The sequence below is a fragment of the Psammomys obesus genome, unplaced genomic scaffold (assembly GCF_907164565.1).
Source record: "Psammomys obesus unplaced genomic scaffold, mPsaObe1.curated_primary_1811, whole genome shotgun sequence".
In the NCBI taxonomy this organism is placed as follows: domain Eukaryota; kingdom Metazoa; phylum Chordata; class Mammalia; order Rodentia; family Muridae; genus Psammomys; species Psammomys obesus.
In genome coordinates, this window is record NW_026596057.1 from 11,160,401 (window position 1) to 11,178,713 (window position 18,313).

Below are 18,313 nucleotides of genomic sequence, written 5' to 3' on the forward strand. Positions count from 1 at the left end.
AACCAAACCAAACCAAACCAAACCAAACCAAACCAAACCAAACCAAACCAAACCAAACCAAACCAAACCAAACAACAAACAAAAATTATCTTAAATGTAAAGAGCATAACCATGTTAAATGTAAAACCAGGAAAGGTCTTCTCTTTTAAAACGCATCCTGGTAATTGAGTGCATGAGAGCTGGGGACAGGTGTAGCTGAAAGGACACACAGGGAAGTAAAACTCACGGTAGATTCTGTCTATCTTCATCTTTGTCTTGAACATCAATGTTTATCCATTCTTGTCTGGAGCAAAGACTTCCATTCAATAAGAATGCAGGCTGTTGAACCAAGAAGGCATCAGAAGTCTTAGAGATGTGGAATTTCGAGTCTGGTTCTGTAAAAATCCATATTTTTTTTCCACATCTCATTACATTCTTCTTCTTTGTTCTTACAGTCTTCATTTATTTCTCTTCTTTTTGTCTCTCTCTGCCACACATTTCATTTTCTCCCCCTGCCTTTCCACAGAGCACTCCTTTCTTGGACACTAAAGCACATTTTCACAAAGTTCGTCCTTTTTTGTGTTGAATATGTTTTTGGGGAAATGTATGGTAGCCAGTAACTGGAAATAATTATAGAGACACCTACAGACCTTCCCTGATCTTCCTGATTTATGAGCATATAACATTCAACCCTACAAGTTTTACAGAACTATTTAAAAATAATAATTTCAACACTGCTCTTTACTCAAATTGCTTGTTTCTTTTTAAATAGAAATAGCTTTGAGAAGTGTTCTCTTTACCGTGAATCCCTTTGGCGGTCTACTGGGGAAAACCAGTGAGACCTTGGGAACATAACAACCCTCTGGAAACCTGATGTGCCACAGTTGTGTTTTCATCAGCAACTTCTCTTTCTTTTCTATTCCCTGCAACATACCCAAGACCACACAACAGCTCTGCCTTTTAGTTTTGGCTTGTTCCTCATAATCAAAGCTGAAAGGCCTTCTAAGTAGGCACATTTGCATTCCTCCTGCAAGTCCATTAAGGAACAGCTGTGCCACACATGCTCACCAGTTGCTAAATGAGGAACGTCCCATCCATTCTGTGCCACATTTGAAAGTTGATTGTAGCAGCCCTGTATTGAGTTCAGTTCTCAATGTATGTCCATATGCAAGCATGCAGAAAGTGTAAACGTATTGCATGATTGGCCTTGAAGTTTTGAACACTATGTTAAATGAATAGTAGAAATTAACTCATTGAATCTCATTTCTCTTGAGGCTTCATCTAGTCAGAATGATGGTTCATACATCCTGACTACAGAGGGACCATGCTTTGTTTTGTTCTTAGGCGCCAGGTGATGCTGGCCACCTGAGATGATCATCATTCTCACCAGAGGGTCACACTCGTGTAGTCACCTGAGTGACTTAGGTGTCACTTTGTCTCTTTGTGTTACCCTCCCCACCTAGCCTCACTTCCTCTCTATCCAGGCACTCTTCTATAGAACCAGGACACCTCCTCCAAAATCCACTTCTAGAATGATACAAAATCCATCTGTTATCAGATTACTTAAACCCGCCTTAAATGTTGATATTCAAAAGACAGGATGATCCATTTCATTAGATCTACCTACATCTACACATTCCCAACACTTTCCTGTTATCCCTTTTCCTTCAGCTTCTATGGGTCTTTTGTAGGCTAACGTGGGATAGGCATGTTGGTAGTGCAAAGGTAAAAGATGATGATGTTCAGTTAACCTGTCATATTGGCCAAACCACAGTCCCTTGAAGACCCAGATGGCACAGCCCCAGGAAACCCATGCCCAGGAAAGGATCTCCTACTCCTTGCTTTCAAAACTCTAGTGCTTCCCTCCTGTTGAAGTAAGATTTGCAGGAGACTCTGGCATTAAGTGATGGCTAACAACAAAAAGAAAGATGATGAAGACTTGGGCAAAAAATGTTGCTGATTAGTTCTGAGGGTTCCGTCGAAAGAGGGAAGAATACGATTAGATGCCCCTAAGTCACTTGTAAATTATTTCATAGAGGCTCAGTCGGACTGTTTGGTGTTTGTCAAAGGCATAACTAAGGATGACCGCTGTTCATTTTTTTTTTTCTCAAAGATGTTTTCTAAACCTTCCACTGCAGGTGGTGTCGTCCTCAACCCAGCCTATTACGGCATGCCGGGCCACACCAACATCATGATCCATGAGGTGGGACACGTCCTGGGACTTTACCATGTTTTCAAAGGCGTCAGTGAAAGAGAGTCCTGTGATGATCCCTGTAGAGAGATAGTGCCTTCCATGGAGACAGGAGACCTGTGTGCTGACACTGCTCCTACACCCAAGAGCAAGCTGTGTCAGGACCCAGAGCCAGCTAATGACACCTGTGGCTTCACTGGCTTCCCGGGGGCTCCATTCAGTAACTACATGAGCTACACAGGTATGACCACAGACTGGACATTTTCGTTTCTATTAAGATCACTTAGTGTCTTTGGGAATTGGTAGGGTACAGTTAAGGGAGCCAGGGAAGTTCATGTCACAGAGTAGAAGAATATTTTGTGTTGGGTCTTCCTTTATTTTCAATGTGCTTGATGTATTTGACAAAACGGTGGGCTAATACAGGCTCTTATTGCATAGTTTATTGTCCAGAAGACCTTAGAAGTGAAACATATTTCTGTCTTAAATAAAATGGGACAAAGTCAGAAATGTCCTTGAGTTCTGCTCAGCATTTACAACATGATGATTATCATTTGGGCATTTATCTGGAAGGCTCTCTAGTCGGGTAGTGACAAATGACAGATGTCTGCATAGAGATGTTCCTTCATTACTTTTACAGATAGTTCACAAACTGAAATGATTAACTGAAATACTACAAACCTTTTATCACATGTAAAAAATCAGATTCTTTTCTAACACAACATTGATTCTTAGTTAGCCTTCCATGTACTGAGCCCAAAATAATACCTTTTCTTTCTTTATTTTTTTTTTAAATGGTGCCTCCTTGATTCTGAGGAAAACTGTGTTGTGTGGCCTGTGCTCTTTTGGGTCATCTCCAGATCATTCTTACCTGTGTCTCAGACTTTCCTTATTTCTTGCAAAAAGTAACAACAAGCACTCTTCTAATAATGGGCATAATTGTAATTAAATTGACAACTAATTTGATTTGATCACCTACTTCAATGGTGAAAGAAGGCAATATTTTAGTGTTCTGTGTTTTAAGGAAAGGCAGGCTGCCAGTCCCCACTCATGGTTTCAAATGTAAAAAAGAATAAGGAGCTAGTTGGCTCAGCCTGAGGCCTCTTAAGATGTTTCTTTCCAACGTTGTGCACAATGAATTGAATTCATAAGCATCAACACCTCTGCTTCCCTCAGCCAGGAATAGGTGACCTTGGATACACAGAGTCTAGGAGAAGAGACTTACCTGCCGCCTTTAAGTGTGGCAGAGACAATGTTGAGAAGCAGAACAGGGAGGTTTGGGGTCTACTCTAAATCGAAAAGTGCTTGAAACAAAGATCACTCCTCATCCTTATGAAGTGTGTACTCAACACGGGGATTTTACTGGCTCTGAGAGTAAGACTGGGGCCATCATTCCCATCTCTGAAGCTGCCTTGACATTTCAGCTTCCTCTCCACTGAGTAGCTCACTCTCCTTGAGCATGGTTGCAGGGAAGGTGTAGGTAATTCCAAACACAAGTGAGAAGACCCTCTGCTGAAACACCGCCACCTTGTGGTGTGCTCAGCAGGTAACCATCAGTTTAGAAGAGCAATTCTCAACAGGCAGGTTGCTGCCCCTTTGGGTTGCATACCAGATATCCTGTGCCTCGGATATTTACACTGTCATAAGAGCAGCAAAATCACAGTTATGAAGTAGCAACAAAATAATTTTATGTTTAGGAATCACCACAACATGAAGAACTATATTAAGGGTTTGAAGCATTAGGAAGGTTGAGTATCATTGGCTTAGGACAATCCTATGACTTCATGACCAGAGTCTCATCCTGGGACAACATGGAGAATACGGTAATGACCTTGCTGCTGAGAAAAGCAAGTTCTGTGTCTCTTCTTGTCCATGTCTGACTTTCTTTCTAGCAGAGAATGCATTTCTTTCCAGAGTCTAATGTTTTGTGAATCTAATAAATGCAAGGTGCATGGTGCAAGGAAGAGTGAGAATAGTGAGATTTGCCATGCTTTGTGCACTGGTACCGGTTACAGCTTTCACTTTTTTTTTTTTTTGTCTCTACAGATGATGACTGCACGGACAACTTCACCCCAAACCAAGTGGCCCGGATGCATTGCTATTTGGACCTCGTATACCAGCAATGGAGTGAAAGCCAAAAGCCCACCCCTATACCCATCCCGCCAATGGTTATTGGGCAAACCGACAAGTCCCTCACTATCCACTGGCTGCCTCCCATTAGCGGAGTGGTGTATGACAGGTGAGGGAGGTACTCCACTATCATTGAACCATTTCAAAAGAGGGAAAATATAATAGGAAGGGGAGGCCTTACTATGTCGTGAATGATGGCTGCCCAGGGCTACCCTCTTGAGTCTGTAATGGGCTCAGCTCCTTAGCAGGGCTTAGGGTCTCTCATGAGAGCTAGAGGTGCATTATGTGTGGTAATTCCCCACAAGAGTGGCCTGGCAGAACTGGCAAGGCATTGGCCATCTGCTTTAGTGAGCTTTTCTTCTGCAGGGTAAGGCTTGGTTCTTGGACAGTGGTGACTGGGGAAAGGGAAGCAGATGATGTTCCTTTAGTCAGTTCTAGGGTGAAGAGAGAAATTGTAGGGGTATATAAACTGAACCCAGTATTTCTGTGTTTCAGAAACAGAATTTCACTGTTTCTGTCTTTAGTTCAACCCTGCACCCTGCCTGATGATCACTATTGAAACTGCAATTACTTGTCCTTTCTACTGGCAACCAGTCTTTGAGACTGCCATTGTCAACACTTAATACATACTCATTGAAGAAAATCATCATATCTGAAGCCGGCTATCATTCTTCTTTGCCTGCTTGTAGAAGTGATCTCAGAGAAATCTTGAGAGAGAGAGATAGAGAGAGAGAGAGAGAGAGAGAGAAAGAGAGAGGGGGGATCTGATGTGGCAATAGGGAATATGGGTTTAACTGGAAAGGCTCCTTTGACCATGCAGACTTGGCTTTCTAGAGCTGACACCCAGATGCTGAATAACAGGAAGCTGCTTTCTCTTTAGTTCCGCTGTGTGGGGGACACGGTGAGAGATCTGGCTTCACTCATTTAATGTGGTCCTTACAGTGAGGGCCAGTCTTGCCTGTGAGTAAGAAACACATGGGGCTGGCTCAAGGCCCCACCACAGGTGATTCTGGGGAAATTCTGAGATGAGGAACACAGAATAGATAAATATTTTGAATTTTGAGTTTTCTCATTTTGCAGGTAGACATCTTTTATTTTCCTCAATATAATATTTTATTAATTCTTTGAGAATTTCATATAATGGAATACAAGTGCTTTCTCCTCAACTCCTATCTCTGACTCCTCCAAGGTCTACCTTCACCTTTCCATGTCCCTAAATTTATGGCTGTTATAATTTTTTAAAATAACCCATTGGTTCCTCTTTGTGCTTTCTACATGCTCACTGGTATAGGAGCATCGGACAGTGACTCTTCTTTGTACAACACTTCCCTGTGGGTATCTAGGTCCAGCTAGGGGGCAGATGTCTCTGGAGCATGCCCTCATGCTCTCTGGATTTAATGAAAGCCTGGGGTTTGGGCCAGATAAGAAGAGATGAGGATATAAGAAAGCCAGTGGATTCTTTTTTTCAAAGCGATATTCACAGGTTCTTAAAATCTTCATTCCTTGACTCACACTTAGTCGTGACATCATTTAGCACTCACAGCACTACAAAATAGTTTGCATTGTCATCAGCACCCAGATTTTCATGGGTTCCTTTGGTGATTCAGCATACATCTATGCAATGTGTATAAGAATCATCTTCCTGCAAGTGTGACCTTGTGCAGCTCTGGCAGGGCCAGCTGAACAGTAAGTCCTGTGTGGGTACACACAAACCCAAGTTTTACATCAGTTTATGCAACACGTATAAACAATTTAATCTTTCAATTCTCTCTCTGGTACAAATGTTACGATAGAGCAGACATCAGAACTGGCTTGCTGAGAGTCTGTTGGCAGAAAAGACTGCAATTTGCTTCCTTTCCTCGGCTAGGTGGGCTACAGTTTTGAGGCTTCCTAGCACGTGCGTTGGAGAGACTCACGTCACATGCCCAGCAATTTGTGTCATGCCTGGAGTTCTGTTTACTCCACCCTTGTAGGTATTTGGAACCCTTGTGTCAGAGAGGAGCCCCAGCTACGCACTCTGCAGCAGCTCCGGAAGGGCAAGTACATCAGGGAAATGTGGTTTGGACTTGTGTCCACGTTAGCACGAGTACTGAGGGAACCAGGGGATAGGTCTTATCTAGATCTATCAGTTGCCAAAATACTGAACCCTTTGTTTGGGAACTTGTTCAAAGGAATTAAGGAACTTGTGACTTTGGGCAACTGAGTTGAAGCTTTCTGAGTCCCAGTTTTCTCATTCGAAAGCAGGGCATCATTACAAGGATTAAAAAGTTATGAAAAACACAAGGCCAGACATGCAAGGTGCTTAATGGATGGGGGTTATTGTCATAATTGTTGCCTTTGTTGAATAATAAGGTTTTGCTAGTATTTTTTAGCTACTCATCAGCTAGTCATGTTTTCTTGATATGCTGCCTGATTTGAAGTTTTCATTTCAGATATGTTGTCCATAATTGGGCTTTTAAGAATATGCCAAGTTGGGGGGGGGTTCTCAGAAAGTAGTTAGCCCTTGTATAACTTTACATAGTCATCTCTACATATTCAGATTACCCCAAATGTGATGATTGTAAAACCTCTTCATAGACCGAATTATCTCACAGACATCTACAGAATAGACATTTACAAATGGTCCGCTGAATCTAGTTGTGTGCCGATTCTTAGGGACACAGTGAGAACTGAGCAGGCCCAGTTATACACACGAGCCCAGGAGCAAAAAGAGGACGGCTGTACACTTGCAGCACCGCATAGCAGTATCCTGAGAAAGATGCTGACTGTAGGGGTGTGTCCAGAGAGGCAGGAGCCAGACTCACAGAGGAGGATGGTTAAAGCACCATTGAGGAGGTCACAACTGAATAACTAAATTAAGAGTTTCCTGAGCAGGGATGCTTGAAAAGCCCGTTTGATCGTTGTAAGAATGTATGTTTTGTGGAGCCATGTGAATGGCATGGAGTATTTGGAGCGTGGAGTGGTGGAATTTGTACTAGAAATATAAAGTTTTTGGAGGAACTGCGGACGTAAGTAAGGCTGGAGCCTGGCTTGTGACACCATCTGGTGTTGATAAGGAAGTGTGATCCATTGCTATGGGCAATGAAGACTCAAAGGGCATTACACGTCACACTTTATCTTATGCATGTATGTAAAGATAGGGGATTAAAAGTCATAGCACCTATGGTTAATGACTTCACTCTAAAACCATTGTTTTGGTGGGCAGCGATGGGTTTCCTATGCCTTCCCGACACTTATATACTATACAAAAGGGTTTTGCGTTGGTTTTAGAAGAAAAATATGCTTGTGTCTTGTTTAATGATTCTAGGACAAAAGCTCCCTTCCATCGCACAGGCCGCTTTATGACTTTGTTAAACTGTTCTCTTTCCTGAGAAACCTTGAGGTTTCTCACGTCTTGTGATTTTTGCAAAGATGAGGTCTAAAGAAGGACCCAAGCTGCAATAATAGGTGTGCCCACTTGTCCCTCGGGTTCTGATTCTCCAGTGACACCCTCCTTCCCCAAAGTCGTCTGGTTCCTTTCCCCTAGTTCAACCTAAGGACGCTCACTTCTTCATCCTTCCTTTTCCCAGGGCCCCTGGCAGTATGTGCGGTGCCTGCACTGAAGATGGGACATTCCTTCAGTATGTACACAAGGCATCCTCCGGGCGGGTGTGTGACTCTTCAGGTTACTGGACTCCGGAGGAGGCTGTGGGTAAAGTACCATGGGTTTTTGACTAATATTTTAGTGCCCACAGAAAACGGGTAACGAATGAAGCAGGGGCGTATGTTTGTATTTTTGCACGTGAAAGGGTGTGCTGAATATTCTCCTCGGCCTTGGAAACACTACCGGTGCTTTTGCATGCTGAGTGTCCCCGACCAGGTATAATGTGAATGTGCCAAAGTTGTGAGAACTCAACTCATCTCAAGCATAACCTCAGGGTAAGGTAGGGCCGGAAATGTCCCATATGTCTGCTTGTCCCTGGAACAGCTTCAGTGCATGACGCTGAAAGCTAAGTGCTTATTCCTCTATATCAGGATAGTAATAGAGAACACATTGCTGAGGACACTCATGCGCTGGCTGAGCAAGTCTGGGTGGGGGTAGGGTGGACTAGGTGTTCCACACGGCTCGTTCTCATCTACGCTATTTTATGAGTCTATTAATCACTGGGTACTGGTTGTGCTTTGAATGTGCTCTAAGCTAGGCTCTAGAAGGGAGAAGATGTTTTTCGTTATTTCATTTCCTGTCCCTCCCCCAAGTTATCTAACAGTCACATCCTCACATATGTATATCAGGGTCTAGAAGACAGATTTCAACACGGGTCTTTTCATTGCCAGTGCACAAGGTGCTGTTGACATGGCTACTAGCCCTTCGTGAGAAAGGGCTTGACTTCTGCCATCACCATCTTTGGTTTGTTTTTTATTTCTGGTTGTAGGGTTTTTTGTTTTTTTTTTGTCATTAATTTTTCAAGACAGGGTTTCTCTGGGTGGCCCTGGATGTCCTGGAACTAGCTCTGCAGACCAGACTGGCCTCAAAAATCAGAGATCCACCTTCCTCAGTCTCCAGGGTGCTGGGACTAATGGAGAGTGCCATTATCCCTGGCTCTTCACCATTATTTTGATACCCACCTAAAAAATTATTTTCTGGACATCCTCCTCTTTGCAGGTACTAAAAGCCACAAAACCACTGAGAAAGGTGTGTTAGAAACAGTCTGTTTGAACTAATTTTCTGCCTTGTTTGTGACTAGGAAAATAGAACAATAACAACAAAAAAATGACCCATGCGTAAACAAAGACCGCCTAATGTCACGTTGGGCTCATACTTATTCAAGTGATATAGCCTCAGGGAGAAAGCTGGATGGAGAGGATTGACAGCACTGATCATATATGAATCTTTTCAAAAGAGGTTTTTTGGGAAGAATAAAAAGCATTGTGCAATTCACAGAAATGGGCTTTTCTGGAGATTGACAGTCCACACAAAACTCTTTCTATGGCAATCTGTTTAGTCCTGGGGACTTTAATGCTGCTCTGAGGCTCAGAACTGTATGTGTTTTAATTTTGGGGAAAGTTCTAAGCTCTCTGACAGAGGGGTAGGAATTTGAAGTTACAGGTACTCATCTTTGTATCTTGAAACAAACAAATAAAGTCAACTCTCAGGTCTTCTATTCCATGTTTCACATGAAGTCATAACAAACTTTTGACAGGAAGTGCTTCTGTTGATTGGAACCTTTGCTTTGCTAGTATTTAAAGATAACCACTGGAAATTCTGTTAGGAAAAAAATGGCCTACTTTTGCTCTAGAAGCACAAACCGCTAGGTCATATTTTAAACAAATACACACAAGCAACTTAATATGATGGGGGTTACCTATTAGTACTTATTTATAAATAAGAAAATCAAGACTCACAGTTTCTGGCACAGTGTCTACGAGAGCCTCATTACGCTAATTCCTTGTTCAATACTTCTACTTCACTTTCCCCCATGAAATACGAAGGAACATGACTCTTACATGGATTATTTCCCCTGAGCTGACTGCAATATATTTGTGATACTTGATTTTTTTTCTTCTTTATATTTTTGCTTGGCTGATGAATTGTAAATTTTCCTGCCCCATCACATGTGTTTATGTTTTCCGGTTTCCTACACGTGGTTACCTACTTGCATAGAAGTACTTGAACTGAAATGGAAATCTCAATGCATGACTTTAAAGTTTGGCTAACAGTCAAAGTGCCAAGGTGGGAACTCAGGAAATAAAATTTTAGTGAGGAGGACCAGAAAGAGTGTGGCAGTAAGTTAAAATTAGCACTCGGCTTTAGAAATGTTAACCTATCATAGTTATTAATAAACTATGTGTAGATAATTCTCTGCTCAATGTTTTTTTTTTATAAGATAGAGCTTAATTTCTCTGCATTAATCTCATGGTTCCTCTTATGATTGCATTATCCCACTCTATTTTCACTTCTTGTGGACCCTCTCGCTAAAAGTCACTATGTGCAAATGACAGAGTTGTGGGGTCAGAGACTTCTATGCTTTTCCCGAGGAACACTTAAGAGACAATCCACAAAATGATGAGTTTTCTGTAAGAATTTCGAAGCCTCAATCCTTCTGTCTGCTGATATGGGCTGTTCTTTCTCATGATTTTATTTTTATTTAAAAAAAAAATTATAATTCATTCACTTTACATCCCGATTGCAATCCTCTCCTTCATCTCTTCCTAGCCCCGCCCTCTTTCCCTCTCCCCCCCTTTGCCCTTCCCTTGTCCTCAGAAAGAGGGAGCTCTCCTCCCCTACCCTCTGACCCCAGCCTATCAAGTCTCATTAGGACTGGCTGCATCCTCTTCCTCTGTAGGCTGGATAGGCTGCTCTGTCAGGAAGTGATCAAAGAGTGGGCAATAGAGTTCGTGTCAGAGATAGCCCCTGTTCCCCTTACTAGGGTACCCACATGGAGACTGAGCTGCCTGTTGGATATGTCACCCCTCCCGCGCCCCCACCTCTAGGCCCCTTTGTCATGATTTTAATGGTGATTCCTGGTGCATCTTTTCTCTCATCTCCCTAGGGCCCCCTGATGTGGATCAGCCCTGTGAGCCTAGCTTGCAGGCCTGGAGTCCTGAGCTCCACCTGTACCACATGAATATGACGGTGCCCTGCCCAGTAGAAGGCTGCAGCCTGGAACTGCTTTTCCAACACCCGGTTGAAGCTGATACTCTCACACTCTGGGTCACTTACCTCTCCGTGGACTCTTCCAAGGCACTCTTTGATGTAGAGATCTTGCTAGAACACAAGGAATCTGTGCACCTGGGGCCCTTAAACACTTTTTGTGACACGCCGCTCACCATCAAGCTCCACGTGGATGGGAAGGTCTTGGGAGTCAAAGTCTACACCCTTGATGAACGAATGGAAATTGATGCGGCTCTCTTGACGTCTCGGCCCAATAGTTCCCTGTGTTCTGGATGCAGGCCTGTGAGTTACCATGTTCTCAGAGAGCCTCCTTTCTCCAGTGGCTTGCCCGTGGTGGTGACACACCCGCACAGGAAGTTCACCGACATGTAAGTTGGGCAACAGAATCTTCTAAACCATGACCTTCCGGGGGGACTTTATTTCTGTTTGCTTGTCTCTGCTTCCAGTTTTTAACACTCAGGTATGCTTTTAGTTGAAGAAGAATTCAGAAGTTCAGGAGAGAGTTTATCCTAAGTGACATATATAAAATGAAGAAAAATATTTCGCAGAAAAGGGAAAGCAAGCGTTTTGACTGCCAGTGTCGTCATTATGATAATGGGGAAGTTATTTCATGAGGTCTTCCAATTGAGTGAGTGAGATTAATACTAAAGTTGATCAGAATCAGATTTTTCCGTATTGCAGCAATTTTATTTTAGAGTCCTTCTTGTAGCTTTCCAATATTCAGCATGGCTTCCATAATTTTTCAAATTATAGTCGGTTCTTCCAGAGCTATGATAAAAGGCCACAGATCTTTCATCTGTTAAACACAGCTTCATGATTCACCCACCACGTGTATATTTTTTCTGTCTTTTCTTATTTCCTCCCTTCCCTTTCTTCTGCCTTTTGTTTCTAGTTTTCAATTGTTTTACTTAATGTCTTTCCTTCTCCATTTGGTGAGTTCGCCTGTGCTCCTGGCACAGTGTGCTCAGGGTTGGAGACACAGACTGGGGTAAGGATTTTTAACATCTGCCTCAGATGCTGGTATAGTCAAAGGCAAATCCCTCTACTTCAGAATCTTCTTAGAGACTGCCTGGAGTTAGTATAGCATGTTACAGTAGTTTTATCAGAGGGTACGTACTAGTTAATTTTTGCCACATTAGAAATGACCAGATTACAATAGCAAACTTTATTTCTTTATTCTATGCATGGGCTGGGTGACATCTTCTGGCTTGCTTGCTGGATCCCAAGATGATATCATACACACATTGGGATCCTTAATGACACAGCTGACATGGCTGGGAATGTGAAGACCCGTTTCCTCATGACCACTCAAGCCCTGTCGTAGGCAGCTTCTCATGGATGAATGGCCATTTCCAGGAGGGTTCCTAGAAGTGAACGCCCCATCACTTGCAATTTTCAAGTCTCTGCTGGAAATTACTCTTGATAATGTTACATGGAAAATTCCAGATTCAAATAATGAACCACATGTGTTCAAAAGGACAGACAGCAGTCACACAATGTAGAGGTGTGCATATCGGCTGGGGTAGACATTTGGCAATCCACCACAGCTATAAAACCTAGAGGAAAATGCCCAGTGTGAGCTCCAATACATCCTTCTTTCCATCCTTCTTGTCCTCTTTGTTAGCATCAGAAGATTGAAAAAAAATGCTTAAAAAAATAAAAGTAAGTGGAACTCAGATAGTGAGATACATTTAGAAAGAAAAATTAGCATTATTTAGATTCTGTAGGCAGGCAATTGATATTATGTTTGTTATAGAATGATACCCTCATTAAATACTTAAGGCCAATAATATCCTGTTTTACAGATAGAAAACTAAGGCTTGCCTTACACTCTGTTGGTTGCTAGTAGATGGACATACTAGGATTCAAACCCCATTTGCAACTGATTCCATCTTCTTTCCTCAGTGGAACACTGCCTTTCACAGACTCAGCTCATGGGAGACCTGAGTTACACGGTCCTGTGTTCTCACCTTAAGAAGAATAAACACATAGTAATGTTTCTATCCAATCCTGTTCCCAGCCACAGGGCAGTATAAGGCTTTTAAGCATGGTTGGGCAAGAAGAAACCACCCAATAAAGGAAGCCAACCACCAACATTGATTGGGATAAAATTGAGTTTGCTTAGAAACACCTGGTACTCTTAGGGGAGGGGTTCTTTCTCAAAACAGAAAACTAATTTGGAAATTCAAAAGTCTTTCATATTTAGGTATATTTCCTATTACAATACCTAAATGCCAGCATAGAAGATTTTAGAGGTATTTTGGAACCCCTGAGATGTTTTCTGTTTGCTCGTTGCTTCATCAGATTGTGTGGGGGGGGGTTGTGTTATGACTTCCTTAAACAGTCTGTTAAGGAAGGGCGAGTCTCAGCAGGAGATTCACACTGGCCATCCTGGCAGTCCTAGTAATTCATGGAGATGGTGTCCTCCTAGATACTTGAATTCTAGTTGGACTTGGGTGGTACTTTTCCAATCAGGACAAGCACCAGATAAAGTTAAGGTAAGGCAGAATTTAGCTTGGAAATCAGCAGCCCCATTGATGAGCCCCTTTCCTACTAAATAAATGTCTCATGTCACACAATCTGAAAAATTCCTTCAATCTCTCAAGTCAACTGTACCATCTCCATTCTTGGTATTTGGAGATGGAGACAAATTTAATGTGTTTTTTTTTTTAACCTTTTCCAAGTAGTGATGAGTTGTGTTCTTGTTTCTATGGAATATTTGCCCCAGTCTTTCCATGGCAAGGATTCTCTTTTTAAGAAAACTGTGGTCCATAAATCTGAGAAGGAACTTGGCTGAGCCCACACAGTGAAAATGTAATCTTCACCTAGTTTGATTTCTTTAAAAATATAGATGACTGTTTTTTCAATAGCTGTTCTATATTACCTTGGTTAAAATCACCACATGCCATCTTCCTAGGTTCTCGGGAACTATTTCACTGTTAAACACCAAGTGCTTGCTAATAATGGATTTATTAGTGGAGAACATATGGGGCCAATAGAAATTAAGTATTTACTCAAACATGGAGCTGCTCATAGGACTGAGCGTTGATCTTCGTTTCAGACACTTGGCACGGTTCACATTTTGTTTCACATAATAGTTCCCTTAAAATCATGTGAGCCAACTGTAAAGGACCCAGTGTATGCCATTTTGAAGATGCGATGGTCACAAACGCATTGGTTTCCACAGCGAGGTCGTGCCTGGGCAGACATATCAGTACCAAGTTCAAGCTGCAGCTGGAGGGGAACTCGGAGAAGCGTCACCACCTCTGAGCCACATCCATGGAGGCCCTTACTGTGGAGATGGGAAGGTGGCAAGGTGAGTCACGTGTGTAACAGTGTGAGTTAGGATGCACTCACCTGCCCCGAGGGGCTCAGCTTCGGTTTGAGCTTGACTCAACTTAAAAATGCCTAGAAGCAAGGGAATGCGTGAATCTCAAGTAGAGCTAACAAAATTTGGGGCCTTGAGAGGTGACTGGCACCTCTGCATAAGCTAAAGGAGTCTGGTCCCCAGTGTTGAGGTACTAGGGTTTTCTCTCTGGGGCCCCCTTAAGTCCTCAGGGAGGAGCTGCAGGGCAGTGAGGTAGGGAAGGAATTTTCATAGATGAAGGTTAAATAATACTGAAGGAGGATATAATTTGGACCAACGGTCTGCTTGTTCAACGTGCAATATTTGTTCTAATTTAATTTAAGGTAATTCAGTTTTCAAGCTGAAACTCAATTTAGTTGTTGGAAAACCTTTAAGTATAACTTGAAAGTTTGAGACAATTTGGATAGATGAATCGACTTTTTCAACTACAAATATAAAATTGAAAAGTCAAGTATAAAAGTGAGATTTAAGTAAAAAGTGCATTTTAAATGCAGTAGACTCTTAAGTTTTGGACACTTATGTTTAGACACTTATGTTTTGGATACAAAAAGAATGCTACATGTTTTGACAACCTTTTTTACATTGATTAAAATTCAAATGGTAATGTTAAGGGTCCTCAGTTGGATGAAAGGCAGTATTATAGCTAATTCTACCAGTTTCTTTCACTTTTTAAGTAACTACTAGAAATTTCAAAAAAATATATGAACGACTCATTAGATTTCTATTGGGCAGCACTACACAGAATGACATGCAATATCGTTATATTAATTGTTTGCCCTTTTCGAAATAAAATTGTAAAGTTGCCTCTTTCCAAGATCACATCCCAGCAGGGAAACATTAGCATTGCATCTGCAGACCAATTCTCTCTCCATACGCAAGTAAACAAGCAATGGAGCTTTGGGATTCTTCTTGAATATCACATGGTAGTCTTGGCACCGAGGGCAGTCTCTCTGTAGTGAAACATACTTCTTTTGTATGAAAAGAATGTGAAGGGGCTGTAGAGATGGCTCAGCAGTTAAGAGCATGGGATGCTCTTCCAGAGGACCTGTGTCCAAACGACTGAATTTCTTTTTCCTTTGAGGCTAGATAGTATTCTACTGAATGTGTGTCACAGTTTCTTTCTCCACATCAGCTGTTTGACACGTAGGCGGTTTCTGTCACTTAGCTATTTTGAACAATGCTGCAATGAACATGCTTGTACAGACATCTTCTTGACATGCCAATTCCATTTCCTTTGGACATAATACCCAGAAGTGGGATTCCAAGACTACATAGTAATCCTGTGTGTGTATGTGTGTGTGTGTGTGTGTGTGTGTGTGTGTGTTGTCTTTCTCAGTTTCTTGCATTCATGTTTTGTAATTTGCATTCTAAATGGGATTGCTCTTTTTATTTTTATTTCCCATAACTGGTTATTAGTATTTAGTGATGCTACTGTTTTTGCACATCACTGGAGCTAAAAAATTAAATACAGTAAAATTGAATGATACAAACCAGCTATTTTCAAGGCTCCATTTATCACAGAGCTGATGGAGATAGTGTCAGGCACGCTTTGAGGCCTGGGAGGACCTCCTGGATGTTCTTGAGCTATAATGCACTTGATTTCTAGGAATTCCTACAATCCCCTAACCATGCTAGGCTACCGTTTTGCGGAACTCACATCTACTTTAAATATTTGTTTAAGATTTTCTGTAAATTATTAAATATCTATTTCTTGCACAGCTTTTAATTTTAAAAGTGCAATGAGGAGTTTAGATGATTTGCTGGTAGCTGAATGAGATATGTCATTTTAAGCGTGTCTAAATGTATATTCCTAGGAGTATGGGAGAAATGTGCGATGATGGAGACCTGTTAAACGGAGATGGGTGCTCCAAAGCATGTGAGCTGGAGGAAGGCTTCCACTGTGTAGGTGAGTCTAGGGGGTTACGTCTTACTTTTAGAGCTACATCAGTGTACTATTTTGTGAATTCTTAGTGTCCTGAAGCTCAGTGATGATTAAAGCAATAACATCAAATACTTCACATATAGTAACTAATTTGAATTCTCACTTTAACCATGAAGAAACTAAATAAATAGAAACACAAAAGGCTTAAATAATTTTTTTTTTAAATTTACCTTAAAGTGTTAGTTAGGATTTGAGGCAAGGGAGAACAGATCTAGAATTTCATGCTAAAGAGATTGTACTGGTCCCCAGCTTGACCTTCCAAAGGTCTTCTCTTGGGTCCTCATGCATACACCAAAATGCCAGATAGCAAGAATGATCATTGTAGGTTCTACCTATCAATTAGGGTCACACAATATTCTAATCCAGATGAGAAGCAATATATCTCTTGATTTCTATATCTCTTGATTTCATGAAGGCCAGCAGAGGGTTCTGGTGTTTTCTGTCCTGGGGAATGAGTGATGATAAGTTATAGTTAGATGAAATCATGTCTAAATCCATGTCATTAGAAGAGGCCTACAATGCTCCCCTAGTCATGATGAACACATCCATGAACAGGTTCCTCAGATGCAGACTATTTCCCATTCCCATACACCACATTGATGATCTGGAGTAGAACCCCACAATAAAGTTGTTTTAAATATCAGTGCATTTGAAATCACTTCAGTGTCCTTCACTCTTAAGGTGATGTAGCATATTACAGAAATGTAGAACTTATTAAGGTGTCAGCTACTACATAAAACACACTGACACCCCTGCTCTCCAGAGTCGCAGCTGAGTCACAGAATCTTTGCATCACCTCTCTGTCCATCCAGCTCTCCACCCAGCCAAACAATGGTCCACTGTATACCATGTGCTAAGTAACATCACATGGTGCGCTCAGCGCCTGCAGTATACCAGTATATGAAAGGGATTGTTCTCTTTCCAGATAGATGGGTCAGAAGGAGCTTAGAGTCCAGCTTTGCATTTAGAGAATTTAGAGCATTTAGAGTTACATCTATCCAGTCCTGAGATATGGGCACACAGCTTCCGCTTATGTAATCCTGGCAATGAAAGAATGTACTTGACAAGATGATTCTGTTTAACCATGGCCTTATCTGTTACAATTTCTTTCTTTGGTCTCCCAGTTTTCATTTTGTAAACTGAGGCTCAGACCATCTTACTGACTCACTGAAGGGGACACATGGACCCTGCCAAGCTGGCCCTGGAACTTAACTTCCCTTATATTCAATCAAGCGAGATTTTCTTACTACAAAGCTTCAAGAGGATGCATTTTTTTTCCTGTTTTATTTGACTACCATTCAGATATTTGAAATGCCTCTTCACTATTCTCCTTTCCAATCCAAACATCCCCTCATGTGATTGGGTTTCCAGACCCTTTCCTATTTACCCCAACCTGGCATGCTTTGTATGGTCAATGCCAAGAAAGGAATGCAATACCCCAGATGTGGTCTGGCTGTGCAGAGTTCACTGAGCCAATTACCCCCCTCTTTTGTGCACAAGTATTTGTTAATACCACCTCTGTTTGTATCATTTCTTCCTGGGAGCCAAGTAATGGTCACATATTGAAAAATAAACACACATTCCCTGCGCGCTGTGCCATCTCCAAATGCAGCTCCAGTCTCATTTAACTCAAGAACAGGATTCACGGTGTTTCTATCACATCTGATTCCTGGACTCATATTTTCTCAACCTCCTACTCCAGTAAGACTATATCTCAATTACTTTAACTACACTTAAAAACCATATTTAAGCTGATATTTAAGTTATTGACTGAGTTAAATTGATGTGGTATATTCTACTATTAGACATCTTTTTTGATGAATAAATTTATCATATGCTAAATGTATGATTTTTACGGTTATATTTAAAAAAAAATTAGATTGGAAGGAACCATCTTAAATTTGATTTTAAAGTGGTCTGTTATTTTCTTATGAAACTGCAAAAAGAAAAAAAAACACCCAAAACAAAAGAAACAAACAAACAAACCAAAAACAAAATAGTTTTTAATTCTGTGGTTAAAATGGAAAAAGAAAGAAATAAGAAGAAACAGTCCCT

The 18,313-nt window shown here is 41.5% G+C and overlaps 1 protein-coding gene across 1 annotated transcript in view; it reads left to right on the top strand.

Moving 5' to 3' along the window:
• Pappa2 (pappalysin 2) overlaps positions 1–18,313 on the top strand; it is a 237,996-nt gene that overhangs the window by 92,743 nt on the left and 126,940 nt on the right. Inside the window, exons 4-9 of the mRNA XM_055624540.1 lie at positions 2,118–2,411; positions 4,214–4,406; positions 7,867–7,988; positions 10,828–11,317; positions 14,137–14,265; positions 16,131–16,222. Coding sequence (XP_055480515.1) covers positions 2,118–2,411; positions 4,214–4,406; positions 7,867–7,988; positions 10,828–11,317; positions 14,137–14,265; positions 16,131–16,222 — 1,320 coding nt within the window. The remainder of the gene's footprint in view (positions 1–2,117; positions 2,412–4,213; positions 4,407–7,866; positions 7,989–10,827; positions 11,318–14,136; positions 14,266–16,130; positions 16,223–18,313) is intronic.